This window comes from Amia ocellicauda, chromosome 5, assembly GCF_036373705.1.
Source record: "Amia ocellicauda isolate fAmiCal2 chromosome 5, fAmiCal2.hap1, whole genome shotgun sequence".
Taxonomy (NCBI): domain Eukaryota; kingdom Metazoa; phylum Chordata; class Actinopteri; order Amiiformes; family Amiidae; genus Amia; species Amia ocellicauda.
Genome location: NC_089854.1, coordinates 337,112 through 365,000, shown reverse-complemented (window position 1 = coordinate 365,000; position 27,889 = coordinate 337,112). Strand labels below are relative to the sequence as shown.

Below are 27,889 nucleotides of genomic sequence, written 5' to 3'. Positions count from 1 at the left end.
CGCGCATTGTGTGTGAGAGTGTGTGTGTGCGTGCGTTGTGTGTGTGAGAGTGTGTGAGTGTGTGTGTGTGTGTGTGTGAGTGTATGAGTGTGTGTGTGCGCGTTGTGTGTGTGTGTGTGAGAGTGTGCGTGTGTGCACGTGTGAGAGGATTTTTTATTCACGTATTTATTTTATGTATTTTTCTGGGGATTGAGAATGCTCTCCTCTGATCTCTCGGGGTTTGTGTTTGACATCAGCTCACAGTCAGCCCCCCCCTCGAGAATACACACACACGCACCATGCACACTGTTATTAATATTATTAATCATTTCAGTTCACTTAAGGTGCTTTATTGGCATGAACAACAAATCCACTGTGTTGAGCTGTACATATATATGTAAAAAAATTAAACAACAAAAAAAGGATAAAAAAGGTGCAATATAAACTCTCTCTCTCTATCTCTCTATCTCTGTCTCTCTGTCTGTGTCTCTGTCTCTGTCTCTCTCTCTCTCTCTCTCTCCCACAGGTTTGCCACGAAGGAGCACAATGGGCTGCTGCTGTACAATGGGCGCTTCAACGAGAAGCACGACTTCATTGCTCTGGAGGTGGTGAACGAGCAGGTGCAGCTCACCTTCTCCGCAGGTACGCTGGGCGGGGGGGCGGCTGTGGGTCGAGAGGGCAGCTCTGCTCAGACATGGATGCCACAGCACACCACCCCGCTGTACCGCCAGCCTCGTTTACCGCCTGCCGTTCTCCATGAACAAACGTCTCCCGACATGAAATCGGTGTGATTGTCACTGTCACACCGCACCCCGCTGAGCGCCGACCCCTCGAGCTACACAGACGCACACCGGCATCGCAGCGCGCCAGTCACACATGGAAGCGCCTCCCCGGCTGTGCACGCGCCGTGTAGCTTTATTTAAAGACAACCAGCACTGAACACTTCTGTTTAACCTACTAGGGATCAGTTTCATCTGAAAGGACTCATCTAAAATAAGCGACTTCTATCAACCGCAATAAGCAAAACACGAGCACAAACGAAATGAAAACACACTGAGACCAATTGAAACTCTAAAAGCAGCAGCACTGCAGTGTGACTGTGGGTGTGCAGTGCAGTGCTGGTGCTCTAGTGCTGAAGGTACAGTGACTATGAATTGCTTTGCGATAATAAATACGGTAGATCTAAACATAAGAACATAAGACAGTGTCCAATCGAGAGGAGGCCATCCGCCCCATCGTGCTCATTTGGTGTCCATTAATAACTAAGTGATCAAGGATCCTATCCAGTCTGTTTCTGAATGTTCCCAAATTGTCTCTTCAGCCACATCGCTGTGGAGTTTGTTCAGATTGTAAACATTTGTTCTGTTGTTTTGTAGAAACATTTAGATTTCATATTTTTGTCTTCATAACATTTTTGCTTGTTTGACACAAAGATTGATTCTATGTTTCCCTCTCTCCTTCTCTCCCTCCTTCTCTCCCTCTCTCTCTCTCTCTCTCTGGCAGGAGAAACGAAGACACTGGTGTCTCCCTTTGTCCCGGGGGGGGTGAGCGATGGCCAGTGGCATGTTGTCCAGCTGCAGTACTATAACAAGGTGAGACGCACAGTGTGGGAGTGTGTGTGTGATAAACTGTGTGTGTGTGTGTAAGAGCTGTGTTGTTTGTGTGTGTGAGTGTGTAAGAGCTCTGTTTGTGTGTGTGAGTGTGTAAGAGCTGTGTTGTGTGTGTGTGTGTGTAAGAGCTGTGTTGTGTGTGTGTAAGAGCTGTGTTGTTTGTGTGTGTGAGTGTGTAAGAGCTCTGTTGTGTGTGTGTGTGTGTGTGTGTGTAAGAGCTGTGTTGTGTGTGTGTGTGTGTGTGTAAGAGCTGTGTTTGTGTGTGTGTGTGTGTGTGTAAGAGCTGTGTTGTTTGTGTGTGTGAGTGTGTAAGAGCTCTGTTGTGTGTGTGTGTGTGTGTGTGTGTAAGAGCTGTGTTGTGTGTGTGTGTGTGTGTGTGTAAGAGCTGTGTTTGTGTGTGTGTGTGTGTGTATGTAAGAGCTGTGTTTGTGTGTGTGTGTAAGAGCTGTGTTTGTGTGTGTGTAAGAGCTGTGTTGTTTGTGTGTGTGAGTGTGTAAGACCTCTGTTGTGTGTGTGTGTGTGTAAGAGCGTTGTTGTGTGTGTGTGTGTGTGTGTGTGTGTAAGAGCTGTGTTGTGTGTGTGTGTGTGTAAGAGCTGTGTTTGTGTGTGTGTGTGTGTGTGTAAGAGCTGTGTTGTGTGTGTGTAAGAGCTGTGTTGTGTGTGTGTAAGAGCTGTGTTGTGTGTGTGTGTAAGAGCTGTGTTTGTGTGAGTGTGTAATAGCTCTGTTGTGTGTGTGTAAGAGCTGTGTTGTATGTGTGTAAGAGCTGTGTTGTGTGTGTGTGTGTAAGAGCTGTGTTGTGTGTGTGTGTGTGTGTGTGTGTGTAAGAGCTGTGTTGTGTGTGTGTGTAAGCTGTGTTGTGTGTGTGTGTGTGTAAGAGCTGTGTTGTGTGTGTGTGTAAGAGCTGTGTTGTTTGTGTGTGTGAGTGTGTAAGACCTCTGTTGTGTGTGTGTGTGTGTGTGTGTAAGAGCTGTGTTGTGTGTGTGTGTGTGTAAGAGCTGTGTTGTGTGTGTGTAAGAGCTGTGTTTGTGTGTGTGTGTGTGTAAGAGCTGTGTTTGTGTGTGTGTGTAAGAGCTGTGTTGTGTGTGTGTAAGAGCTGTGTTGTGTGTGTGTGTAAGAGCTGTGTTGTGTTGTGTGTGTGTGTAAGAGCTGTGTTTGTGTGAGTGTGTAATAGCTCTGTTGTGTGTGTGTAAGAGCTGTGTTGTGTGTGTGTGTAAGAGCTGTGTTGTGTTGTGTGTGTGTATAAGAGCTGTGTTGTGTGTGTGTAAGAGCTGTGTTGTGTGTGTAAGAGCTGTGTTGTGTGTGTGTGTGTGTAAGAGCTGTGTTGTGTGTGTGTGTGTAAGAGCTGTGTTGTGTGTGTGTGTGTGTGTGTGTGTAAGAGCTGTGTTGTGTGTGTGTGTAAGCTGTGTTGTGTGTGTGTGTGAGAGCTGTGTTGTGTTGTGTGTGTGTGTAAGAGCTGTGTTGTGTGTGTGTAAGCTGTGTTGTGTGTGTAAGAGCTGTGTTGTGTGTGTGTGTGTAAGAGCTGTGTTGTGTGTGTGTGTGTGTGTAAGAGCTGTGTTGTGTGTGTGTGTAAGCTGTGTTGTGTGTGTGTGTGTGTGTGTGTGTAAGAGCTGTGTTGTGTGTGTGCGTGTGTGTAAGAGCTGTGTTGTGTGTGTGTAAGAGCTGTGTTGTGTGTGTGTGTGTAAGCTGTGTTGTGTGTGTGTGTGTAAGAGCTGTGTTGTGTGTGTGTGTGTGTGTGTGTGTAAGAGCTGTGTTGTGTGTGTGTGTGTGCGTGTGTGTAAGTTGTGTTGTGTGTGTGTAAGAGCTGTGTTGTGTGTGTGTGTGTAAGAGCTGTGTTGTGTGTGTGTGTGTTGCGTGTGTGTAAGTTGTGTTGTGTGTGTGTAAGAGCTGTGTTGTGTGTGTGTGTGTGTGTGTGTGTAGCAGCCTGGGTTTGATTGACAGGAGCAGCTGTGATGGTGCAGGAATGCCATTTTTCTTCTTTTCTTTTGTACTTGTTTTCCTCCCCAGCTCCTCCCCCTCTCCTCTCCTCCGTCTGTATTTATTATGTCTGTGTTTCCAGTGTTTTGTCTCCTCCGCGTCGGCGTTGCGCTTTGTCACAAAATGACAACAATCAAAACCCTCTAGCTCTCTTTCTTTCTCACTCCCCCCCCTTCCACTCCACCTCCTCCTCCCCCCTTCCTCTGATCAGAATAAGAGAAGCTGTGGGGGGGCAGTGGCCTGACAGTCGGTGGGGGGGCAGGGGGCAGGGGGGCTCTGTTGTTCTGGGGCAATTGTTTAAAATCTGCCGGGGGAGGGGGGTGAATAACCCGGGTGCATCTCATCTCTCTCTCCCTCTATCCCTCTCTCTCTCTCTCTCTCTCTCTCTCTCTCTCTCTCTCTCTCACTCTCTCCCTTGAGCTGAGAGTGAGCGGCCGGTCCGTGGGCAGCCGGTAGAAACACCAGCACTTTGCAGCTCTTTAAATAACTTTCACTCATCTTCCTCTATCCCTTTCTCTCTCCCTCCCTGTCCTCCTCTCTCTCACTCTCTCTCTCCCTCCCACTCCTTCACACACACTCTCTCTCTCTCTCCCCTTGGCACCGGCATTGGCACTGGTCTCCATGGTTTTCCATCCAATAAATACAAAATTGTTTTTCTTCCTTTCTTCTTGTCCTCTCTGTCCTGTTTCCTCCGTGGGAGGGGCAGCGCTGGTTAAAGCCAGTTCCTCTCTATTGTACACTGCCCCCCCCACACAGGAGCCCCTGTTGTGTCCCCCTGAGGAAGCGCTCCCGTCCCCCTGTCAGCCCGACTCGCTCTGTCAGCCTGGAGTCTCGGCTGTGCCTGTGGCCTCGCTCTCCGTCCTCTCTGTCCTTCTCTCTGTCCCCCGCTCCCCAGGCCAGTCTCGCAGTGCTGTTGTGCTCTTTGCCTGCTGTTCGAGCTGGCGTTGTGCTGATTAGCTTTATTGGCATGCAAAGCTGACACAAAGTGTTGCCAAAGCATTTACAGAGCTAAAGAGGGTCTGATATCGGCAGTAAGCAGAGAGGAATGTTGAACAGTTTTACAGACTGTAAAGTGTCCAGATTGTGTACATGTGTGTCCAAACTCACAGGGCCCTGTGCCACGGTGTCGCTGGTGGACAGGAGACATGGCTGTGCGGCTCCCGGGCCCTGTGGCCCTCTCTGTGTCTCCATGTCTCTCTGTCTCTCTGTCTGTCTCTGTCTCTCTGTGTCTCTGTGGCTCCGTGTCTCTCCATGTCTTTCTCCGTCTCTCTGTCTCTCCGTCTCTCAATTCTTTTAACCTGTCTCTCTTTCCCTCTCTCCTCCCATCGCAGCCCGTCCTGGGAAACTCCGGTGTCCCCCAAGGCCCCTCTGACCAGAAGGTTGCAGTGGTGACGGTGGACGACTGTGACAGCTCGGTGGCGCTGCGCTTCGGTCACGTGATCAGGAACTACACGTGCTCCGCACAGGGAAGCCAATCAGGATCCAAGAAGTAAGTGCAGGTGTCTGGAGTCTGAGGTCAGGGGTCAGGGGGTCTTGAGGGTGCCCTGCCTTGACCTCTGTGTATCTCTGTTCTGGACGGTACTGTAGTGTACTGCACTGAATGGTAGTATAGTGTAGTATTGTATATTTCACTCCCCAGAGCTATTGTAGAAGAATACGCCTCTGTTCTGACAAAGCACTGGTACACACAAAACACACCTCTCTTTCTCTCTCTCTCTCTCTCTCCCTCTGTCTCTCGCTCCCTCCTCAGATCTCTGGACCTGACCGGGCCACTGCTGCTAGGGGGGGTGCCGGACCTGCCGGAGGATTTCCCGGTGCAGAACCGCGAGTTCGTGGGCTGCATGAAGAACCTGCAGATCGACAACCGGCCCGTGGACATGGCTGAGCACATCGCCAACAACGGCACTGTGCCCGGTACTGCGCCCGGCGCACTGACACACTGACATACACACTGACACATGCCTGCACACAATGACACACTGACACGCATACACAGTAACACACACTGACACACACCTGCACATACTGACACACTGACACACGCCTGCTCACACTGACACACTGACACACACACTGTCCCCACAGGCTGTTCTGCCAAGAGGCACTTCTGCAGCACCAGCCCATGTCTGAACGGCGGCACCTGTGTGAACCGCTGGGCGTCCTTCAGCTGCGACTGCCCCCTGGGCTACGGGGGCAGAAACTGCGAGCAGGGTGAGAGACGGGGGCAACGGGGGCGAGCGGGGTGAGAGGAGAGAGAGGATAAATAACTCTACAATCAAATGAATATCAAACCTCTCTCTCTCTAAGATTCATGATGAGTGTTTCATTGAAGTTTGTTTCTTATTACTATTATTGATTTATTGTGATATATATCTGACATTCACCAAATCACACTTATGGCTTGAAATGTTGTTTAATAGAACCTATGATCTATCATTCATGTATATTATTATTATTTATATTTTTTATTATTGTTGATTCGTTACATTTTTTAAATGATGTTCAAGGTATCCATATCTTTCATTTTCACTTTATTACAGTGAGGGAAAAAAGTATTTGATCCCCTGCTGATTTTGTACATTTACCCACTGACAAAGAAATGATCAGTCTATAATTTTAATGGTAGGTGTATTTTAACAGTGAGAGACAGAAAAACAACAAAAAAATCCAGAAAAACGCATTTCAAAAAAGTTATAAATGCATGTTAATGAGGGAAATAAATATTTGAATACTGTATATATCTGTATGTTGTTTTTCTTGTTGTGTTTATGTATCACCTGTGTACATTGTATAAACATGTCATGCCAATAAAGCTAATTTTGAGTTTTGAATTGAGAGAGAGAGGGATGGGACAGTGGGAGAAAGAGAGAGGGAGAGGGGGGTGGCTGTGTGAACGAGTGCCAGTCTCCCGTCTGCTCGGCCAGCAGCTGTTGCTCTCACTGACACACTGATCTCAACAGCTGGAGGGAGGAAGGGAGAGGAGAGGTGGAGAGAGAGACGGGGAGGGAGGGAGGGAGCGAGAGAGAGGCAGGTAGAGAGAGAAACAGGGAGGGAGGGAGAGGTGGAGAGACAGAAAGGGGCATTCTGTGTTTTGTTTCTCCCCCCCCCCCTCCTCTGTGACGAGGCTCTGTAATCCCAGTGAGTCTCCCTGCCTCGTGTCTGAAGCCCAGACGCTAATTAGTGTCTCAAATTAACAACTGCAAGCTGACGAGCATATGCAGCTGCTTCAGAGAGAGAGAGAGGGAGCCTGTGCGTGTTCGTGTGTGTGTGTGTGTGTGTTCATGTGTGTGTGTATTAATACTGTGTGTTGCCCGCAGTGATGGCCAGTCCCCTGCACTTCCTGGGGGGCAGTCTGGTCCAGTGGGGCAACCTGGCCGTGCCCCTCACCCTGCCCTGGTTCACCGGCCTCATGTTCCGCACACGGCAGCAACATGCCACGCTGCTGCGCGCCGCTGCCGGCACACACGCCTCCCTCAGCCTGCAGGTGAGCCCCCCCGCCCCGCCTACACAATGCCAGATACGGCAGAACCGTGACTGACACACTGAGCAGGATCCCCCAGCGCCCAGGGCTCGGGCTCCACCTGCTGGACACCCGTGGGATTACACTGATCTCTGTCTGTCTGTCTCTTGTGTGTTGTACGTGTGTGTGTTGCGTGTGTGTTGTGTGTGCTCAGCTGAGTGAGGGCAGCGTGCTGCTGGTCGTGCAGCGGGGGGGTGAGGAGGTGGAGTCTCTCCAGATGGAGGAGCTCAAGGTGAACGACGGCGACTGGCATCACCTGCAGCTGGAGCTGAGGGCCGGGCGGGCAGCCACGTCCTGCCAGGCCATCCTGTCTTTCGACTACGGGCAGCACACTGTGAGTTAATGGGCACAGTTCATCGCAGCTGTGTGTGTGTGTGTATGGCATGTTGTGTTAATGTATGTGTATTTCCAGTAGTTAATGGGTCAGGGGATAAAAATATTTTTTTTGGCCACTAGCCACTGTGTCTGGTAGAAGGAAAAAACTTACCAGCCACTTTGGTATTTTTACCAGCCAAAGGCAGACATCACCAAAAGTGCATGAGGGTGTGTAAATGTGTGGTGAACATGTTAAAACGTGGCAATTATTCAGGTAATTAATCAATCACTATAACAAAAGCTAATTGCACACCTGTATAGACTAGACAGTGTGTATGAGGGAAAAGGAGCTGGATAGAAAAACATGCTCCACATAGTTTCTACTTGCAAGTGTTATAAGGTCTTTGATCAAAACATTGCATTCTGTTGAATTATAACAGTTGCAAGTAGAGACATGAGAAGGGGTGTTATATGGTGACACATCATTGCTCTTCATACTCCTCTTCCTCTTCAGTGCTACTCCCTTCTCTGGGCTCTGCACGTCATTAAAAGGATTTCATTGGATTGGCTAGATATTCATAGAGTCACGGTCTGTGGGTGGGTAAAAAATATATAAATCTCTAGGAATGATGACAGACAGTGACGTCCTTTCCATTGGTCAATACCGCACGCCTGCAAAGACACGATGTGAACAAACCGCACATTTCTCTTCAGCAGAATCTCCGCTGCACAGCAAAACATGCACGTCTCTATCGCAAATCGTTTCCCCATAAATTAATACTTTGTAATTGCTGCAGTTGATGAATACTTATCTAACACAACAACTTTGTTAAATAAATATCTATGTAAAAATACAAGTCGTATGGAAATGGCATAATAACAGCAGACCTGTCAACTCTTACACACCTCGTGTCAGACTCATATTATTGTCCCGACATTATCACGACTTTTTATTGTCACAATTTCAAATTAACTATAAAGGTTGTGACTATTTGTTTTATAAAGGAATATTGTGCAATTACAGCTGTAATTGACCGACCAATATGTTTTCCTTTTTCATTTGTTATACATTTTCATTCAATTGCCAGTGTAGCAATGTGAGCTGCAATGAAAATGCCTTAACATTATTGTCCTTGTGGCAATGCTTTCACAACAGCGAAATACAAAATGGATAAGACCTATCTAGCTAACTAATTTATACAGTCTACTTGACTAAACGATTGACTTTTCCTCTCCACACCACACTCAGACTGCTGCTCTGCGTTCAGAAACATAACTGTGTTCGAGGTGCAGCGGATACAGAATAAACAGCAATAGCTGCTGTGTGTGTATAATGTGTCTGTTGCTCCTCTTTCCTTTTCTGTCATATTATAATTCTGAAACACTTTGGACCAGGTAATTAAAAAGTCAGTAATTATGACTATGAAAAGTAATTCAAAGTCATTATTTTTCAACACCCTTAAACACCTTACTTCTGCTTCATTGCTCTCCCATGAAATCTGTCCTCCTGGACCAAAGACTGTCCAGTTGCCATATATTTTCAAAAAATATGATATTGCGGTTTGCCAAATCAACTAATATACAGTGAGGGAAAAAAGTATTTGTGTACGGGAACTCAACTTTTAGTTTCTCCTAGCGTATTGGTCAATATGTTTCAAAATACGAAATAATTTGTTGATATTGCAGTGTTGGTACAGTGAGGGAAAAAAGTATTTGATCCCCTGCTGATTTTGTATTTTTGCCCAATGACAAAGAAATGATCAGTCTATAATTTTAATGGTAGGTGTATTTTAACAGTGAGAGACAGAATAACAACAACAAAATCCAGAAAAACGCATTTCAAAAAAGTTATAAATTGATTTGCATGTTAATGAGGGAAATAAGTATTTGATCCCCTATCAATCAGCAAGATTTCTGGCTCCCAGGTGTCTTTTATACAGGTAACGAGCTGAGACTCTCTTAAAGGGAGTGCTCCTAATCTCAGCTCGTTACCTGTATAAAAGACACCTGTCCACAGAAGCAATCAATCAATCAGATTCCAAACTCTCCACCATGGCCAAGACCAAAGAGCTGTCCAAGGATGTCAGGGACAAGATTGTAGACCTACACAAGGCTGGAATGGGCTACAAGACCATCGCCAAGCAGCTTGGTGAGAAGGTGACAACAGTTGGTGCGATTATTCGCAAATGGAAGAAACACAAAATAACTGTCAGTCTCCCTCGGTCTGGGGCTCCATGCAAGATCTCAAGTTTTTCTGCTAAGGGGACAGGACAACTGCACCGCATCAAAGGGACGATGGACGGGGCCATGTACCGTCAAATCTTGGGTGAGAACCTCCTTCCCTCAGAAAGGGCATTGAAAATGGGTCGTGGATGCGTATTCCAGCATGACAATGACCCAAAACACACAGCCAAGGCAACACAGGAGTGGCTCAAGAAGAAGCACATTAAGGTCCTGGAGTGGCCTAGCCAGTCTCCAGACCTTAATCCCATAGAAAATCTGTGGAGGAGCTGAAGGTTCGAGTTGCCAAACCTCAGCCTCGAAACCTTAATGACTTGGAGAGGATCTGCAAAGAGGAGTGGGACAAAATCCCTCCTGAGATGTGTGCAAACCTGGTGGCCAACTACAAGAAACGTCTGACCTCTGTGATTGCCAACAAGGGTTTTGCCACCAAGTACTAAGTCGAAGGGGTCAAATACTTATTTCCCTCATTAACATGCAAATCAATTTATAACTTTTTTGAAATGCATTTTTCTGGATTTTTTTGTTGTTATTCTGTCTCTCACTGTTAAAATACACCTACCATTAAAATTATAGACTGATCATTTCTTTGTCAGTGGGCAAACGTACAAAATCAGCAGGGGATCAAATACTTTTTTCCCTCACTGTACCAACACTGCAACATCAACAAATTATTTCGTATTTTGAAACATATTGACCAATACGCTAGGAGAAACTAAAAGTTGAGTTCCTTTACACTTGTTGGCTACCTGCCACAGTGGCTGGTAAGATTGACAGATTTAACCGCCACTGGCTAAATCGACCCGCATTTGGCGGGTGGCGGGTGTTAATTTTATTCCCTGTAATGGGCACAGGTGATTAATCGCAGCTGTGTGTGTGTGTGTGTCCTCAGGCCAGCGTGGAGCTGCAGGGGGGGCTGCAGGGTCTGACTCTGACCTCCCTGAGCGTGGGGGGCGTGGGGGGGGCAGACGGCACCGTGCTGGAGGGGTTCAGGGGCTGCATGCAGGTGAGTCACTGAGCTGGACCGCCGGGCTGACCAAGGGGACGGGACAGATGGACTGGACGGACTGACGGAGAGGACAGGACAGATGGACACACCGATAAACAGATATGCTCTGGACTGGACACCCACACTGACATGTTTCCGTGTGTGTGTCTCTGTGTGTGTTGTGTGTGTGTGTGTGTCTGTGTGTGTGTGTGTCTCTGTGTGTGTCTGTGTGTGTTGTGTGTCTCTGTGTGTGTGTGTTGTGTCTCTGTGCGTGTCTGTGTGTGTTGTGTCTCTCTGTGCGTGTCTGTGTGTGTTGTGTGTCTCTGTGTGTGTCTGTGTGTGTGTTGTGTCTGTGTGTGTGTGTGTCTCTGTGTGCGTGTCTGTGTGTGTGTCTGTGTGTGTGTGTGTGTGCATGTCTGTGTGTGTTGTGTGTCTCTGTGTGTGTCTGTGTGTGTTGTGTGTGTCTGTGTGTGTGTTGTGTCTGTGTGTGTGTGTGTCTCTGTGTGCGTGTCTGTGTGTGTTGTGTGTCTCTGTGTGCGTCTGTGTGTGTTGTGTGTGTCTGTGTGTGTGTGCATGTCTGTGTGTGTTGTGTCTGTGTGTGTGTGTGTCTGTGTGTGTTGTGTGTGTCTGTGTGTGTGTTGTGTCTGTGTGTGTGTGTGTCTCTGTGTGCGTGTCTGTGTGTGTTGTGTGTCTCTGTGTGCGTCTGTGTGTGTTGTGTGTGTCTGTGTGTGTGTTGTGTCTGTGTGTGTGTGTGTCTCTGTGTGTGTGTCTGTGTGTGTGTGTGTCTCTGTGTGTGTCTGTGTGTGTGTCTCTGTGTGTGTGTGTTGTGTCTCTGTGCGTGTCTGTGTGTTGTGTCTCTCTGTGCGTGTCTGTGTGTTTTGTGTGTTGTGTGTCTGTGTGTTGTGTGTCTGTGTGTGTGTGTGTCTCTGTGTGTGTGTGGTGTGTGTGTGCGTGTCTGTGTGTGTTGTGTCTCTGTGCGTGTCTGTGTGTGTTGTGTCTCTGTGCGTGTCTGTGTGTTGTGTCTCTCTGTGCGTGTCTGTGTGTGTTGTGTCTCTCTGTGTGTCTGTGTGTGTTGTGTGTGTTGTGTGTCTGTGTGTGTTGTGTGTCTGTGTGTGTGTGTCTCTGTGTGTGTGTGGTGTGTCTCTGTGCGTGTCTGTGTGTGTTGTGTCTCTATGTGCGTGTGTAGGGCGTGCGGCTGGGCGAGACGGTGGTCAGCGCGGTCTCTCTGAACGTGAACCAGGCAGAGCGGGTGAATGTGGAGCGCGGCTGCAGTCTGCCCGACCCCTGCGACTCGGGGCCCTGCCCCCCCAGCAGCTACTGCAGCGACGACTGGGACAGCTACTCCTGCAGCTGCGACCCCGGTGAGTGGGGTCAGGGGTCATTAGGGTGGTGGGGAACGTTAAGGGGTGTTTTCCAAAAGTGTATTTTGGTTTAAAATATGAAATGTATTTAATTTCTGACCTTTCAGTAATCCCCTGTCTCCCATTCACTCTCTCTTCCTCTCCCTCTCTCAGGCTATTATGGCGACAGCTGTACAGACGTGTGCTCCCTGAACCCCTGTGAGCACCAATCAGCTTGCACCAGGAAGCCCAGCTCCTCCCATGGCTACACCTGCGACTGCGCCAGCAGCTACTTCGGCCAATACTGCGAGAACAAGTGAGGCCCCGCCCCCTCCAGGGCCACACCCCCAGTCCTTCCTGTCACAGCGGAGGCGGGGCCTAAATCACACACACACTGGTTATTGGTTAATTAAACCCCTCTGCGAACGGTCTGGTGTAGCCGTGTGACTGACAGCTGTCCACTCTCTCCCAGGATCGACCAGCCGTGCCCCAAGGGCTGGTGGGGGCACCCCATGTGCGGACCGTGCCACTGCCACACAGAGCTGGGCTTCGACCTCGACTGCAACAAGACCACCGGGGCCTGTCGCTGCAAGGTGGGCTGTGCCAAGGGGCCGGGGGCTGTGTGTGAGTGTGTAGTGTGTTTGAGTGTGTGTGTGAGAGTGAGTGTGTGTGTGTGTGTATGTGTATGTGAGAGTGAATGTGTGTGAGAGTGTGAGTGTGTGTGTGTAGTGTGAGTGCGTGTGCAGTTTGTGTGTGCGGTTTGTACGGTGTGTGTGAGTGTGTCTGTGAGAGTGAGTGTGTGAGTGTGTGTGTGTGTGAGAGTGTGTCTGTAGTGTGAGAGTGTGTGTGTGTGTGTGTAGTGTGAGTGTGTGTGCAGTTTGTGTGTGCGGTTTGTGCGGTGTGTGTGAGTGTGCTGTCAGTGTTTGTGCAGTGTGGTGTGTTGTGTGCACAGAGGGGAAAGAGAGCTGGTCAGCTCCTCTCCTCACTGACACACCGCCCAGCTTCCTCCCCGTCTCTCTCTCACCCTGCACTCTCTCACTCTGCCTCCTCCTTTCACCAGGAGAACCACTACCGGCCGGCGGGCAGCGCCATCTGCTTCCCCTGCGACTGCTTCCCCACCGGCTCTGTGTCCCGGACCTGCGGCCCCGAGAGCGGCCAGTGCCAGTGCAAGCCCGGCGTCATCGGCCAGCGCTGCGACCGCTGCGACAACCCCTTCGCTGAGGTGTCGCACAGCGGCTGCGAAGGTTAGTGTGTGAGTGCGTGTGTCGGTGTGAGTGAGTGTGGAGTGTGTATGCGTGTCGGGAATTGTGTGTTTGCCTGTGTTCACTCCTCTGTCTGTCTCTCTCTCTCTCTCTCCGCAGTGATCTATGACAGCTGCCCCCGGGCGATGGAGGCTGAGATCTGGTGGCCCAGGACCAAGTTTGGCCTGCCGGCTGCCGTGCCCTGCCCCCGCGGCTCCGTGGGTGAGTGTGTGTCTCTCCCTCTGTGTTTGTGTGTGTGTATGTGTGTGTGTGTGTGTGTGTCAGTCTCACCCTGTGTGTGTGTGTTTGTGTTCCTCAGGCACGGCGATCCGTCACTGTGATGAGCACAAGGGCTGGCTTCCCCCCAACCTCTTCAACTGCACCTCGTCTGCCTTTGCCCCCCTCAAGAGCTTCGTACGTATCCCCCGCCATTGTGTGGCATCCTCTCGTTGTAGCCATGCAGCTGCTGTTCTGTATCGGTGTGTAGCGGTGTTGTAGGCTGTCGTCATTGTGTTGTGTGGTTGCGTTACTCTGTCTGACCCGCCTTTGTGCCCCCAGGCGGACGAGCTGTGGCAGAACCTTTCCCTGCTGGACTCGGGCCGGGCACGGCGCCTCGCGAGCCAGCTGAGCAACGCCACGCTGCACACGCCCGCGCTGTACGGCAGCGACGTCACTGTGGCCTACCGCCTGACGCAGCGACTGCTGGAGCACGAGAGCGCACAGCGCGGCTTCCAGCTCACCGCCACCCAGGATGTGCACTTCACCGAGGTGGGACCGCACACATGCTCTAGACACACACACTCGAGACGCACACACACACTCACTCACACACACACACTCACACGGAGGGAGAAGGAGGCAGACTCACAGAGACACACAGCCAGACTCACCCTGTTGAGTTCAGCTGATTAATTGTGTGTCTGTGTGTGTCTGTGTGTGTGCCCGTGTGCACTCCTTGCTTCTCAGAACCTGTTCCGGGTGGGCAGTGCCATCCTGGCTCCGGACACACGGGCACACTGGGAGTTGATCCAACAGCGCGAGGGTGGGACGGCGCTGCTGCTGCGTCACTACGAGGGCTATGCCAACGCGCTGGCACAGAACATGAGGGCCACCTACCTCAGCCCCTTCACCATCGCTACCGCCAACATTGGTGAGAGACGCAGAGATGGAGTCGGGGTCTCGGGTGTAGAGTTGCTGCAGGTGTCGTTCCCATCGCCCCGTCCACGGGCTCCGGCCTGTCTCACTGCTTCAACAACAGTCACACCAATCAAGCTTGCTTTGAATTTGAATGGATTAGAGAGAGAGAGGGACAGAGACAGGGAGAGAATCTGAGTTTAACAAGCAGTCAATCAATTGTTTGTTAATTGATAAGTTGCCCCGGAGAGAGAGCGCTCGGCACAGTGTGGCACACAGGTACACGTGTAGATCTGACGGCACAGGAAGATCTGAGAGAAACACAGAAAGAACAGAGACAGAAGGAGGAAAGAACCAGGAGGCGCCGAGGAGAGAGACAGACTTCTCCGGGGCACCAGGGTCAGACGTGTAGTTAACTGCGTGACTCTTGGCGTGTCTGTGGTGCATGTTGTGGCAGTGAATGTGATTGACCCCCTGTAACGCTGACCCCTGTGTCCTGCTGCAGTCGTCTCCATCGACCGGCTGGACAAGATGAACTTCGCGGGTGCCCGGCTGCCGCGGTACGAGTCTCTGCGCGGGGCTCAACCAGCTGACCTGGACACCTCGGTCACTCTGCCCGACTCCGTGTTCGCTCCCCCCGAGAGCAAAGGCAAGAGTCCGCACACTGACCAGACTGATCGCACACTGACCAGACTGACCACTCACTGACTGCACACTTTCTCATCTATCTGACATCTGTCTCTCTCTCTCTCTCCCTCTCTCCCTCCCTCTCTCCTGGCACAGGGGCCCAGCTGCCGGACTCCGCCCCTGAGGAAGTGAACCGCACCGCCCTACGGACTCGGCGCCACCCGGCCCAGGGTGGGCAGGAGGCAGTGGCCAGCGTCATCATCTACCACAGCCTGGCACCACTGCTGCCCCAGAACTACGACCCCGACAAGAGGAGCCTGAGGTACAGACACACAACACAAACACTCGCATCGTGGTATTTGGTGTTTTGGTGATGTAGTGTGTGATTAGTGTGCTCCCCTGTCCCCCCTAGGGTGCCGAAGCGGCCGATCATCAACACGCCGGTGGTCAGCATCACGGTGCATGACGGCGAGGAGATGCAGGGCGCACTGGACGGGCCAGTCACTGTGCAGTTCCGCCTGGTCAACACCGACGAGCGGTCCAAACCCATCTGCGTGTTCTGGAACCACTCCATACCGTGAGGGACACACTGACACACTGATACACACACATACTGATACACTGACACACACTCTAACACACACTAACACACTGATACACACACACACACACACTGACACACTGACACACACTCTAACACACACAGTGACACACTGCCCTCTTCAAGACAGACACTCCGTTTGAAATAACAAACAGGAAGTCCTATTGAAATGGGTTCTTTACAAAATGAAATAACACTCTCTCTCTCCCTCTCTCTCTCTCCATCCCTCTGTCTCTCTCTCTCAGGATCGGGGGGGCGGGGGCGTGGTCAGCGAAGGGCTGTGAGGTGGTGTTCCGGAACCACACCCACATCAGCTGCCAGTGCAGTCACATGACCAGCTTCGCCGTGCTGATGGATGTGTCGCGCAGGGAGGTGAGATCCCAGCCCAGCCCAGCCCAGATGAGATCAGACTAGTCCAGTACCAGTCCAGTCCAGCCCAGCCCAGTGAGGTCACTTCATGGCCCTCTCTCTGTCCTCTCTCTCACAGAACGGGGAGATCCTGCCACTCAAGCTGGTGACGGTGAGCGCGGTGGGGGTGACGCTGGGGGGGCTGTTCCTCACGCTGCTGCTGCTGCTGCTCCTGCGCCCCCTGCACTCGAACCACTGCAGCATCGCCAGCAACGCCGCCGCCGCGCTCTTCCTCGCCGAGCTCGTCTTCATCCTGGGCATCAACCAGGCCGACAACCCGGTCAGTGCCGCCTCCCCGTCCGTCCGTCTCTCTGTCTGTCTTTCTCTCACTCTCTTTCACTCTTTCCCTTTCACTGACTCCCTCTCCCTTCCTGTCTCTTCTCTCATTCATCTCTCTTTCCCTTCCTGTCTCTTCTCTCGTTCTCTCCTTCATTATCCCCCTCTCCTCTCTTGTTCTCTCCTTCATTATCTCTCTCTCTCTCCCTCCCTTGCTTCAGTTCGTCTGCACGGTCATTGCCATCCTGCTGCACTTCTTCTACATGTGCTCGTTCTCGTGGCACTTCCTCGAGGGGCTGCACTTGTACCGCATGACCACCGAGGTGCGCGACATCAACTACGGCCCCATGCGCTTCTACTACATGGTGGGCTGGGGCGTGCCGGCCTTCATCACAGGTCAGTGACCCCTGACCTCTGACCTGAGGATGACCCTTACCACTGATCCCTGTCCTGACAAAAACAATATAAATGAATCAATGTCAAAAATACATAAATACAATGTGAATAAAGCGTGTTTGTGTGTGCATGTGTGTGCGCGCAGGGCTGGCTGTGGGTTTGGACCCCGAGGGTTATGGGAACCCTGACTTCTGCTGGCTGTCTCTGTACGACACGCTGATCTGGAGCTTTGCCGGACCCATCGCTCTGGCCGTGTCGGTGAGTAACCTGTGTGTGTCTACACTGCACTGTGTGTGTGTGTGTCTATAATGCACTGTGTTGTGTTGCAATGTGAATGTCCTCCTCTCTCTCTCTCTCTCTCTCTCTCTCCTCCTCTCTCTCTCTCAGATGAATATCTTCATGTTCATCCTGGCGGGACGGGCGTCCTGCTCCCCCCGACACCACGGCTTCGAGAAGAAGGGCGGGCCAGTGTGAGTCCTGCAGCCGCCGTCCACCACCCTGTCTCTCCCTCTGTCTGTCCCTCTGACTACCTGTCTCTCTGTCTGTCTCACTGTCCCACTGTCTCTCTCTGTCTCTCTGTGTCTCTGTATGAACTCCCTGTCTTTCCCTGTCTCTCTGTCTGTCTCTCTGTGCTTCTGTATTAACTGTCTCTCCCTGTCTCTCTCTGTCTCTGTATTAACTGTGTCTCTCACTGTCCGTCTCTCTGTGTCTGTATTAACTCCCTGTCTCTCTCTGTCCGTGTCCAGCTGTGGGCTGCGTACGGCCTGTGTGGTCCTCCTGCTGGTCAGTGTGACCTGGCTGTTTGCTCTGCTCTCCGTCAACAGTGACTCCATCATCTTTCACTACCTGTTCGCCGCCTTCAACTGTGTGCAGGTATCCCCCCACCCCCCCGCCCTCCGTACACTCCCTCTCTCTGTCCCCCTGGTCTGTGCAGCAGTGTGTGGCCCTCTGAGACCCCCGCTCTCCCCACAGGGCCCCTGCGTGTTACTGCTGCGCGTGGTCTTCAACAAGGAGGTCCGCCGCGCCCTGCGCCACTGCTGCGGCCGCCAGCACAGCGACGACGCCATCACCAGCAAGTCCATGGCCTCGGTGAGTGCCGGCGCGCTGTCGTGTGCCCAGTGCTGTTGTGTGCCCAGCGCTGTTGTGTTGTCGTTGCTCTGTGCGTCTGACCGGCCACTGTCTCCCCCGCAGTCCTACAACTGCAACAACACCTACGTGGACGGCCGCCTGTACCGGCCCCCCTTCGGCGACTCCAGCGCCTCCCTGAATAGCACCACGCGCTCCGGCAAGAGCCATACCACCTACATCCCCTTCGTGCTCAGGTACCGGCCCCGAGAGTCACTTTATCTGCCTTACTGTAGGACGTCATCAGTCCTTCATCTGTTCATAATGAACCCTTAGATCTATAGTAGCTTGACATAAATTATTGAACTTATTCAGTATTTCATTAGTGTTGGATATCTGTGCCAAGTCTTCATTAGAGCTGAAAATGGAGGAAAACCTTTAAGTACCTTGTTCTCAATTCTACACTTTTGACAATATACCCCAGCATTGTGTTTGCCTTTTTTATTGCTTCCCCACATTGCTTGGATGGAGAAAGTAAGGAGTCCACATTGACTCCTAGGTCTTTCTCATGCGTTACTTCATCTAGTTCTATTCCTCCCATAGTGTAATTATAGTGGACATTTTTGTTACCTGCATGTAATACCCTGCACATTTAATCTGCTTCAGCAAAGAACAGACAACGGAAACTCAGCAGATTAAAAGCCGCCTGCAGTGCAGGGGTTGTGTGTTTGTGTCTGTGTGTGTAAGGGCTGTGTGTGTTTGTGTCTCAGGGAGGATTCTGGACTCAACAACAGCCAGGCCCATATTGCGCTGAATGACCACAACTCTGCCCTCTTCCACGACAAGGACCCTGCTGACGGTACGACATGCACACAGAGTCACCCGCACACACACACACACACACACACACACACACACACACACACTCGCACACACTGACATTGTTGTGATCGTGACTGATGACCCAGATGCACATGCACCATTCCAGCACTCAGCCTGACTCCATACGGCACACAGCAGCCGCACAGCCGGGCCTGACCGGACCACATTCACTGCAACAGACTATAATGACAGAGCTATACACTCTCTGCAGCTGTAATCACCGGGCCAGGCCACGAGGATGCGCCTGTCTCTGCACTAGCTGTGTTGTTAACCCAGCGCTCTGTGTGTGCTTGTGCATGTGCGTGTGCGTGTCTCCTCTCAGAGCGTGACTCGGACTCGGACAGTGACCTGTCCCTGGAGGACGACCAGAGTGGCTCCTACGCCTCCACTCACTCCTCCGACAGCGAGGATGAGCCCTACCCCCCCGAGCACTGCTGGGAGAACCTGGCTGCTCACAACAACGACAAGCTGCCCCCTCACAGCACCCCGAAAGGTACCCCTCCCCGTTGCTCTCCCTCCCTCTCTCTCTTTCTCTCAAGTTCAAATTCAAATTCAAATTCAAAGGAGCTTTATTGGCATGACCAATCACAATATAGCCAAAGCAGAAACAAATGTACTATCAAACAAGGCAAATAGAACATGACCAGTGGAACAGTGGAACGAACATCATACATAGTAAAATAAAATAAAATAAAATATAGACCATATTTGGTTTATGTATCAAAATCTGTGTCATGACAATCATGACCAAAAAAAAGGCAATGAACCCGACTGTTTGTATTTTGTTTTACAATGGAGTCCCGCAGGCTGGTGTCTCACTGTGTCCCGCAGGCTGTGCAGGGGACACACACTGGGCTGCTGTGATGGCCGTCGCTGCTCCTCTCCCAGCAGGACGGGGAGTGTGCAGCACTTGGGAGCACTCTGAATTCAGGGCTTTGCGTTTTGAATTGTATAAACTGTGTCTCCCTGATCTGTGCATATTGAGGGCAGGACAGCAGGAAGTGCGCTCTGTGTCCAGCTCCCGTCACACTGGCTGCACAGATGCTCTGCTCTGGACAACTAGGGGTTTCTGTAGCGGCCTTTTGCGACGGCAAGGCTGTGGTCGCTGAGCCTGTATTTAGTCAGATTTTGTCTCTCTTTTATATTTTTGATGTTTAAGTATTCAGCCAATTTAATATTTCTATTCAAGGCCGGAGCATTCCAGTTTGTTTTGAAACTTATTCTCTTCTCCATGCTTTTGTGTATTTGTTTTTCCGATACATGTCAATTTTCCCAATTGTTGTTGTTTTGGTCATTGTGTGTCCGGGGCTCTGTGTGTCGGGGCTCTGTGTGTCCAGGGCTCTGTGTGTATTGTTGTTTTCGCAAATCGTGTCTTTATGGCATAAAATGCCCGGTGTGCCTCGTCTTCTAGTGCGTTCAAAGCCAGGCTGGTGACGCACTGATGCTCAGGCCCAGGTGTGTGCAGCTTGTGCAGTGCTCTAATACGGTGTTTCCCAGAGTGAAGCGGTACCTGTGTCCCTGAGATCGGGCTTTCTTCTGGAAAACCATAACTCTTGTCCAGATGGACTGCCAGGGCCCAGGTCTGATTGTGCTGCTCCAGCAGGCCCGGCTCTGTGGGCGACAGCAGCACCAGGTCCTCTGTAGAGCAGGAGCTGTATCTCTGTATCGAGGAGAGCGAGGCCGGGGCGTCAGACCCTCGACACTGTGGCCGCTCACTGATATAGATGTTGAACAGTGCTGGACTCAGACCGCAGCCCTGTCACACCCCACAGCCCTGAGTGAAGAACTCTGTCATTTTGTAGTCAATCCTTACTCTTGTTTTCTGTGTACATTGATTTCATTACATTATAAACTTTACCCTCGACACCACTTTGAAGGCGCCTAGAATATAGTCCTTCAAGTCAATGAAACGGGCAAATATTTTTCTTTTGCTTTATTGGTGGACGTGTTTGTCTGTGAGGGTGTGTGGGGTGTAAATATGATCAGTAGTGCTGTGATTTGGGAGAAAGCCAGTCTGACTCAGGACACTGTGGTGAGGAAGGCCAGTATCCGGTACTGCAGAACTCCTTCCCCAGGTTGCTGCTCACACACGCTTTAGTGTCTCACAGTACCTTCAGCGTGAATCTGGGTTGTGTGGTTGATGATGTTTCTGGTTGGATACATTTCTTAAATCTGTCCGTATTTTTTTGCATTCTTCATCAAACCATTCCTCAGTGTGTCTGTGTTTATTCTGTTGTTTTTTTGGTTGGTTTTAATTGTGCCATTACAGCAGCCTGATCAAAAATTGAGTTGATGTGTGCAGCTGCCAGATTTAGTCCTGTCACATTTGGTTGGTCCTGTGTGTTTAGGAAGGTGTTAATGAAGTTAGTAATTTTAGTTTAACTGGTTGCTTTATTAAAGGTGTCTGTGCAGTTTGGAGCCCATCTGTGTTACAGGGCTGTGACAGCATGTTGTGACTGTGGCCTGCAGGAACACAGTGATTTGATTATGATCAGAGAGGGGATGTTGTGTCCTGACAGTGAAAGCGTTTATAAGACTGGGGTCCCTGTCAGTGAGGGCGTAGTCCACTACACTAGTCCCAAGAGCTGAGCAATACATGAACCCGGCTCTCCCTCTCCAGCTGGCTCACCTCGTCCCGCAGCCGCTGAGCGAGGCCGGCCTCGGGGAGACGGGTCGGCACGAGCTCCCGGGACTCAGCGAACTCCAGCTCCAGCAGGGCCCAGCTCTCTCGAATGGGCTGCATATGGCGGGGGAGTGAGAGGTTGGCAGGGGGTTTCGTGTCACGTGTGGTGTTCTCTGCTGCGGGGACATCGTCTTCGTCAGGGGTGGGGTGTTGGTGGTCTTAATCCTTTTTGTTGGTTTTGAATATAATTCCATATATTGATCTCTGATGTTGCTTATTTCCAATTAATAATTAATTTCACCAAGAAAAAACACACATAACTATATTTTTTAGGAGCTCATCTTGCTAGTGACTGCTCTCTCGTGCTCCGTCTCTCCCCCTCTCTCTGTCTCTCACGGTCTCTCCGTCTCTCTCTCTCATTCTGCCCACGCTCTATTTCAGCTACAGTTCATGAACTGTCCTCTCCTGTCCTCTCCTCTCCCGCAGTGGACAATCTGCTGCAGCCCTACTGGCCGGGGGAGTTTGTGACGACGGCGAGCGAGAGTGAGGGCGTTGGGGGGCCGGAGCGGCTGACGGTGGAGTGTGGGGGGGGGCAGGAGGCCCTGCTGCAGGACCGGCCCCGCGAGAACGGACACGGTTTCCACAGGGATGGCACCCTGCCCGCCCTGCCGCACCCTGGCGCCCTGCCACAGAAAGGTGAGGACACACTAGGCACACACTCGTGGAGCTGAGGGGGACATGGGGAACACTGGGCTCAGAGCGTTATCGCGTTATCTCTCGTCTCTGCACTGAGTGCCCGGCTGTGCCATGTCTCTGATGCCCCTCTCTGTCCCCCGCAGGCATCCTGAAGAAGAAGCCGCTGCCCCCCATCGCAGAGAAGGGCAGCATCACCCGCATTCACAATGAGCTGTCTGGGGGGGGGCGTCCCGCCTCGTCACGCGGCTCCTCCTCCAGCGAAGGCGGCCGCCCCCCCCGGCCCCGCCCCACCCCGCTGGACCCGCCCAACGGCCTGCTGCCCCAGAGCCTGCCCCCCCACAGCCTGCCACCCAATGGCCTGCCCCCCCACAGCCTGCCGCCCATCGCCATGAGCATCCGCACCGGCCCCGTGGATGAGGACTCGTCCGGCTCCGAGTGAGTACCGCCAGGCCCGGCTCGGCCCGGCTGTGACAGAACACCCTGCCACACTGTCTGGGCTGAGGCCCACGCCACCCAACACAAGGGCACGGTGTGGCACCAGCCCAGCCCAGCCCAAACTAGCCCAGACCAGACCAGACCAGTCCTGACCATCATCTGGCCCGAGACAGCCATCTCTACCTGCCCTGGGCTGCCTCTCCGTGTTCTCTCCTGTTGTTGCCATCCCCTCTTTGTGTCTCTCTCTCTCTTTCTCTCTTTCTCTGTCTCTCTCCCTGGACACACAGCTGTCTCTGATTGATAGATGTTTAGCCGTGCCACCCTGAGCACTGTGCCCAGGTGCCAGTGCGACCTGCGGCCCTGTGTGAGATTTCCCAGACTGCACTTGGGGCCGTGGAGTCTCCCTGACTAACCTGCCTTTCTCTCCTCTGTTTCCTCTCTCCAACGCTCCCAGATTCCTCTTCTTTAACTTCCTCCATTAATGCATCGTGGTGCGCATCCAGACTAACCAGCCTCCCCCCCCACTAACACACCAGAGATGCATACTGTGCCACATTCCTCTCGCTCTCTGTTCAGTCTCTCTCTCCCTCTCCCTCCTTCTCTATTCCCATAGTCTGTCTTTTCCTCTCCTCTCTCTCCACTCTGTCCTGTCTCCGCTCTCACCCCACAGAGTCAGCATCATGACCACGCATTGTTTTTTTCCTTCTTCCTTCCTCGTTTTTCCTCCGTTCTGTTTTGTTTTGTTCCCCTTCGTTCCACACCTCCCACCCTCCTCCTCCACCCCCCTGTGAGCAGCAGTGACAACACCTCAATCTAGCCCTGGCTGGGACCCGGACCCGGGGCGTGGCTGTGGTGCCTGGGCTGGGCACAGCGCACAGAGACTGGCAGTGTAGTGGCGGCCCGGCCCCGCGAGGACGCCCGGGCCTGGAGGACGACCTCATCACCGGCGCGCTGTTTCACTGTCCTCTCATGCCAGCGCCGGCTCTGGACCGGGCCCCTGCACTCCGGCACTGGACACTAAGCTTCCCAGGGGCCTCGTTGGTGGATCTCAATATAAAATTTTTACAAATACTTGAATGGACGCACTGTCCTCTCCCGCTGCGTCTCCGGAGCGTTGCTGGACCCGTGGGGAACCTGTGGCCCCCGTGTTTGACTACTGAGGATGAAACGCACTGGGGCGCTGTTTTGTTTTTTAAGTGAGACACTGACACTCTTCCTCTCCACTCGGCCGGCCTGGGCCGCCTCCCACGGACCGCAGTCTTCAGGGATTTTTGTATATCAGACATCAGGGGGGCTGTATGGCTTTCAACACACGTGGCACAATGTTTTCTATGATGATTATGATGATTTTTCAGTCTCTGATGCAAGTGTGCCAGTGGCAGTGAGCCTGGCAGGAGGTGGTAGTGTGAGTGTGAGAAAGGAAGAGGAAGAGGGGTCAGAGGTCAGGACGGACCCTCGGCAGGAGGCTCCCTCTGTGCTGCCCCACAATGATGCCAGGATACCATCCCTGCAGGGACGGCTGGCGCGGGGTCAGAGTGACTGCCTGACTGTGAGTGAGTGAGTGTGTGTGTGTGTGAGAGTGAGTGTGTGTGTGTGTGAGAGTGAGTGTGTGCATATGTGTGTGTGTGAGAGTGAGTGTGTGCGTGTGTGTGTGTGTGAGAGTGAGTGTGTGCGTGTGTGTGTGTGAGTGAGTGTGTGAGAGTGTGTGTGTGTGTGTGTGTGTGTGTGTGTGTGAGAGTGAGTGTGTGTGAGTCTGAATGTGTGTGTGAGAGTGAGTGTGTGCATATGTGTGTGTGTGAGAGTGAGTGTGTGCGTGTGTGTGTGTGAGAGTGAGTGTGTGCGTGTGTGTGTGTGAGTGAGTGTGTGAGAGTGTGTGTGTGTGTGTGTGTGTGAGAGTGAGTGTGTGTGTGTGTGTGTGTGTGTGTGAGTCTGAATGTGTGAGTGTGTGTGTGTGTGTGTGTGTGAGAGTGAGTGTGTGAGAGTGTGTGTGTGTGAGATTGATTGTGTGTGACTGTGAGAGAGTGAGTGAGTACGTGTGTGTGTGTGTGAGTGTGAGTGGCCGAGTGTGAGAAACCTGCCTTTTACCACCAAGCCTTGATTTTGTTATTACACTGGGATACAGACAAAATGTAAATAAAGAAACATGTGAAAACGCTGGACATGAAGAAGCTGCCGACGCCGGACTGTATCGAGGATTTTCTACTTTTTCTCTCTTTCTTTGGAGGAAATTTTATAGCGATTGTTCCTACGAGACTCTGCAACTAAACTGAAACAAACAGGAGAAAAGACTCGGAAAGATTTCTGACTTGAAGGACATTTTGTATCTGTTGTTGTTTTTATTTAAGAGGAGAAACTGCTGTTGGAGACGAGCTGTTCATACTGTATAGGTTGTGTATAATGTGAGTAGTGTAGCAGTGTAGCCCCGCACTGTAGGACTGTGGAGAGCAGAGCCGCGGGCGGGACGGAGCTCACACACACGCCTGGACCTTCACACAACACAACACAACACGACGTTCTTATCAGTGGCTCAGTGTGTCCGACTCTCCCTCTGTTCTTTGTGTTACTGAGCACAGGGCCCCGTCTTCCCTCTGAGACACACACACACACACATTTCTATACCCTGTAATGCCCCTGTCCGAAGGCCAGGGCTGTGTGTGTTGTGTCTGGTGTGTCTGTGGGGTCTGCCCGGAGCCCGCGGGCCGGTCCTGCTCTCTGGGGATCCTGGGGGACCTCTGGGCCACGTGCTGAGACCCCTGCTGTGCTGATGTTGTCCAGGCCGGTCTCTGGTGTGCGACCCCATTGGACTCCAGTTACTGTTTACAATTGGACTGTTTCTATAAGTCTAGTTTGCATCGCTGATCCAACCTATATTCACGTGGGAAATAGGAATAATAATAATAATAATAATAATAATAATAATAATTGCACACCAGAGACCAGCCCCCCGGCCCCCCAGGGATCAGCCGCCCCAGAGCCACGGCTGCCTGTACGTTCTGAGACGGCGATAGCTAGAAATATATTTTTGAATGAAAAGCCTGTTTCACGACCCTGACTGTAGGGATCCACCGTCTCCTTTTCTGTTCGGATGCTTTTTTTTAAGCAGGTATTTTTATTTATTACTTTTTTGACTACTGTGCCGAGGAGTCTCTCTCGTTTCGATTCTCCTTCTCCCTCCCAGCTGCTTTTTAGGACAATAAACCTGAGTTTGGAACCCAAGCTGTGCGTCACCTTCACTCGCAGTCTGTGATTCCTCCACTGGGGGGCGTCTCTGTGTCCCAATCCACTAGGACTCTATGGTGCTGTTTAAGACTACTAAAGCCTGATTTATACTTCTGTGTCAGCGTCTCTGCGTACATGCACGGGCGTCGCATAGGTGTCTGCCAACATACTTGACGCGTGGATCACAATGTAAAGAAAACAAAACCCTTTTCTATGGTGCACCTAGGGTTGTATGGATGTAAATCAACACACACTGTTAATGCCGTGTTACTGAAACTACACGCACACACATATTGCATCCTGTACGTGCAGATCTATATTGTCTTGCTATAGTTAGCTAGAGACTCAACACCATTGCCACTATAGCCAAGTGCATAGTTTGCACTTAAGTCGCCCTGGAAATGGGGCGTCTGCCAAGAAATAAAAATAAAAATAATAATAATAGCCGCTTTTCAATTCAACAGTAAATCTGTGTGTGAGAATTTCTCCCTCATATCCGTTCTGTTACTAAATATTTGAATTAAATGCATATACGGGGTTTCAGCTGTAAGCTCCTCATACCTCAGCTATAAACCTGTCAAAAGTTTTAGAACACCTGCATTTTTCAATTTATTATTGAAATTTACGCAGTTTAACGTCTCAATGTATTCTTTCTACAATGGAAATCAAATTTTGTTCGTAAAGTTCTTCCCAACACTGTTGCAGAAGTTCTCGCAAATGTGTTGCACTTGCAGGTTGCTTTGCTTTCACCCTTCTGTCCAGTTCATCCCATGCTTTGGGTCAGTATCTTGCTGTAGGATGAACCCCTGACCAACTAGGCGTATACCAGAGCGTATTGCATGGTGCTGCACAGTGCTGTGGTCGCCGTTTTGGTTCAGGGTGCCACTCGCTCTGTGCAAGTCGCCGACTCTGCATCCAGCAAAAGAGCCCCAGACCATCACCTCCTCCATGTTTGACAGTTGGTGTCACTGAGGAACCATCCTCTCGCCTACTCGACGGCGTACAAAAACCCTGCATGATGAACCGAAAATTTCACATTTTGATTAATCGGTCTATAAGACCTTCTTCCAGTCTTCAGTAGTCCACTGGCGGTGCTTCACGGCCCAGGCAAGCCTCTTGTTCTTATTTTGCCATCTTAGCAATGTTTTTTTTTACTGCCACTCGACCTGTCAACCCTGCAGCTCGAAGTCTTGTCTTCACAGGTGACACTGAGACTTGCTGACTTTGACCAGTGTGAAGCTGTGCTTGAAGCTGCTGTCCTGTGAGCCGCCTCTCATGCAAGCCGTTGACTCTCAGAGACGTGTCTTCTGGTTCTGTTGTGGCTTTGGCTCTGCCAGGCCTCTCCCTGTCAGTTTCCTCCAGTTTCCAAGTGCCTATTGATGGTGTAGGAAACTGTACTTAAAAACTGTGCTTACATTTCAATAAAACTGGGAAAATGGGGGTGTTCTAAGACTTTTGAGCGGTAGTGTACTTCTCCAACCGCTGAGCCGCAGTTTAGGCAGGCTGTACTGAATATTAAACATTATTATTATTAATAATAATATTATACAGCCCAGTCTGGTCTTTGCAATACAGTTAGTCATTGTGAAAGATTTATAATCATGTTGATTGGTGAAACACGTGATTTTCCACACATCACATATTCATTATTAAATATACGCGTCTCTACGCAGAAGAATAAATCAGCCTGAAGACAAACACGAAGACATCTAATGAGAAAATCAAGTGTTTATTTAGAGAAGCTGGCATGCAGTTCAGGTGCACACATGAGCCGAGATTCTGGATCCAGTCGGTCCTTTCACAGCAGAGAAACACAACAGCACAACGGCACGCAGCACACTGAGGCGCCTGGAGCGGCCCGGCCCAAGAGCAGGTGAGGACAGAGTGCGTCAGGGCTGTCAATGGGGGCCGGTGTGTCAGTGCTTCAGTGACCGAGTGTGTCAGTGTGTGGGTGTGTCAGCATGTGCTCTGTGATTCATTAACAGCTGGGTTGTCACAATGCACTTGTTTGTTTAGAAGTGTGTGTGTGTGTGTCTCAGTCCGAGGGGTCTACTGTGGTGGGAGTGCAGGGGCTCCAGGCACCCAGAGGTGTTAGTGTTAGTTAGTTCCAGTCCAGTCCAGTGAAAGGGTTGTGGAGTTTTATCCCAGTCCCTACAACCAGGGGGGTTGAGAGGGTCAGTGTGTCCAGAAAAATGGTACAGTGCTACCTGACTGGACAGGACTGGGAGTGAGAGAGAGCAGCGCCTTGGATTAGCCTGCACTGACGCACACAGGGCCCCTGGGGGCCGCTCAGGAAACAGGTTGGGCTTCAGTTACTC

The 27,889-nt window shown here is 51.2% G+C and overlaps 1 protein-coding gene across 1 annotated transcript in view; it reads left to right on the top strand.

The window, feature by feature from the left end:
• celsr2 (cadherin, EGF LAG seven-pass G-type receptor 2) overlaps window positions 1–25,568 on the top strand; it is a 48,668-nt gene extending 23,100 nt beyond the window's left edge. The window contains exons 4-35 of the mRNA XM_066703037.1: window positions 506–621; window positions 1,483–1,571; window positions 4,896–5,053; window positions 5,315–5,478; window positions 5,650–5,775; window positions 6,882–7,048; window positions 7,239–7,418; window positions 10,533–10,646; window positions 11,815–11,989; window positions 12,143–12,284; window positions 12,441–12,561; window positions 13,029–13,212; window positions 13,330–13,431; window positions 13,529–13,623; window positions 13,768–13,977; window positions 14,176–14,359; window positions 14,849–14,992; window positions 15,127–15,292; window positions 15,383–15,547; window positions 15,817–15,943; window positions 16,059–16,259; window positions 16,477–16,651; window positions 16,797–16,909; window positions 17,039–17,121; window positions 17,398–17,524; window positions 17,624–17,740; window positions 17,843–17,973; window positions 18,487–18,575; window positions 18,921–19,091; window positions 21,708–21,917; window positions 22,061–22,352; window positions 23,148–25,568. Of these exons, the coding sequence (XP_066559134.1) occupies window positions 506–621; window positions 1,483–1,571; window positions 4,896–5,053; window positions 5,315–5,478; window positions 5,650–5,775; window positions 6,882–7,048; window positions 7,239–7,418; window positions 10,533–10,646; window positions 11,815–11,989; window positions 12,143–12,284; window positions 12,441–12,561; window positions 13,029–13,212; window positions 13,330–13,431; window positions 13,529–13,623; window positions 13,768–13,977; window positions 14,176–14,359; window positions 14,849–14,992; window positions 15,127–15,292; window positions 15,383–15,547; window positions 15,817–15,943; window positions 16,059–16,259; window positions 16,477–16,651; window positions 16,797–16,909; window positions 17,039–17,121; window positions 17,398–17,524; window positions 17,624–17,740; window positions 17,843–17,973; window positions 18,487–18,575; window positions 18,921–19,091; window positions 21,708–21,917; window positions 22,061–22,352; window positions 23,148–23,169 (4,660 nt within the window). The 3' untranslated portion in view covers window positions 23,170–25,568. The remainder of the gene's footprint in view (window positions 1–505; window positions 622–1,482; window positions 1,572–4,895; window positions 5,054–5,314; window positions 5,479–5,649; window positions 5,776–6,881; window positions 7,049–7,238; window positions 7,419–10,532; window positions 10,647–11,814; window positions 11,990–12,142; window positions 12,285–12,440; window positions 12,562–13,028; window positions 13,213–13,329; window positions 13,432–13,528; window positions 13,624–13,767; window positions 13,978–14,175; window positions 14,360–14,848; window positions 14,993–15,126; window positions 15,293–15,382; window positions 15,548–15,816; window positions 15,944–16,058; window positions 16,260–16,476; window positions 16,652–16,796; window positions 16,910–17,038; window positions 17,122–17,397; window positions 17,525–17,623; window positions 17,741–17,842; window positions 17,974–18,486; window positions 18,576–18,920; window positions 19,092–21,707; window positions 21,918–22,060; window positions 22,353–23,147) is intronic.
• The last annotated feature ends 2,321 nt before the right edge of the window (window positions 25,569–27,889 follow it).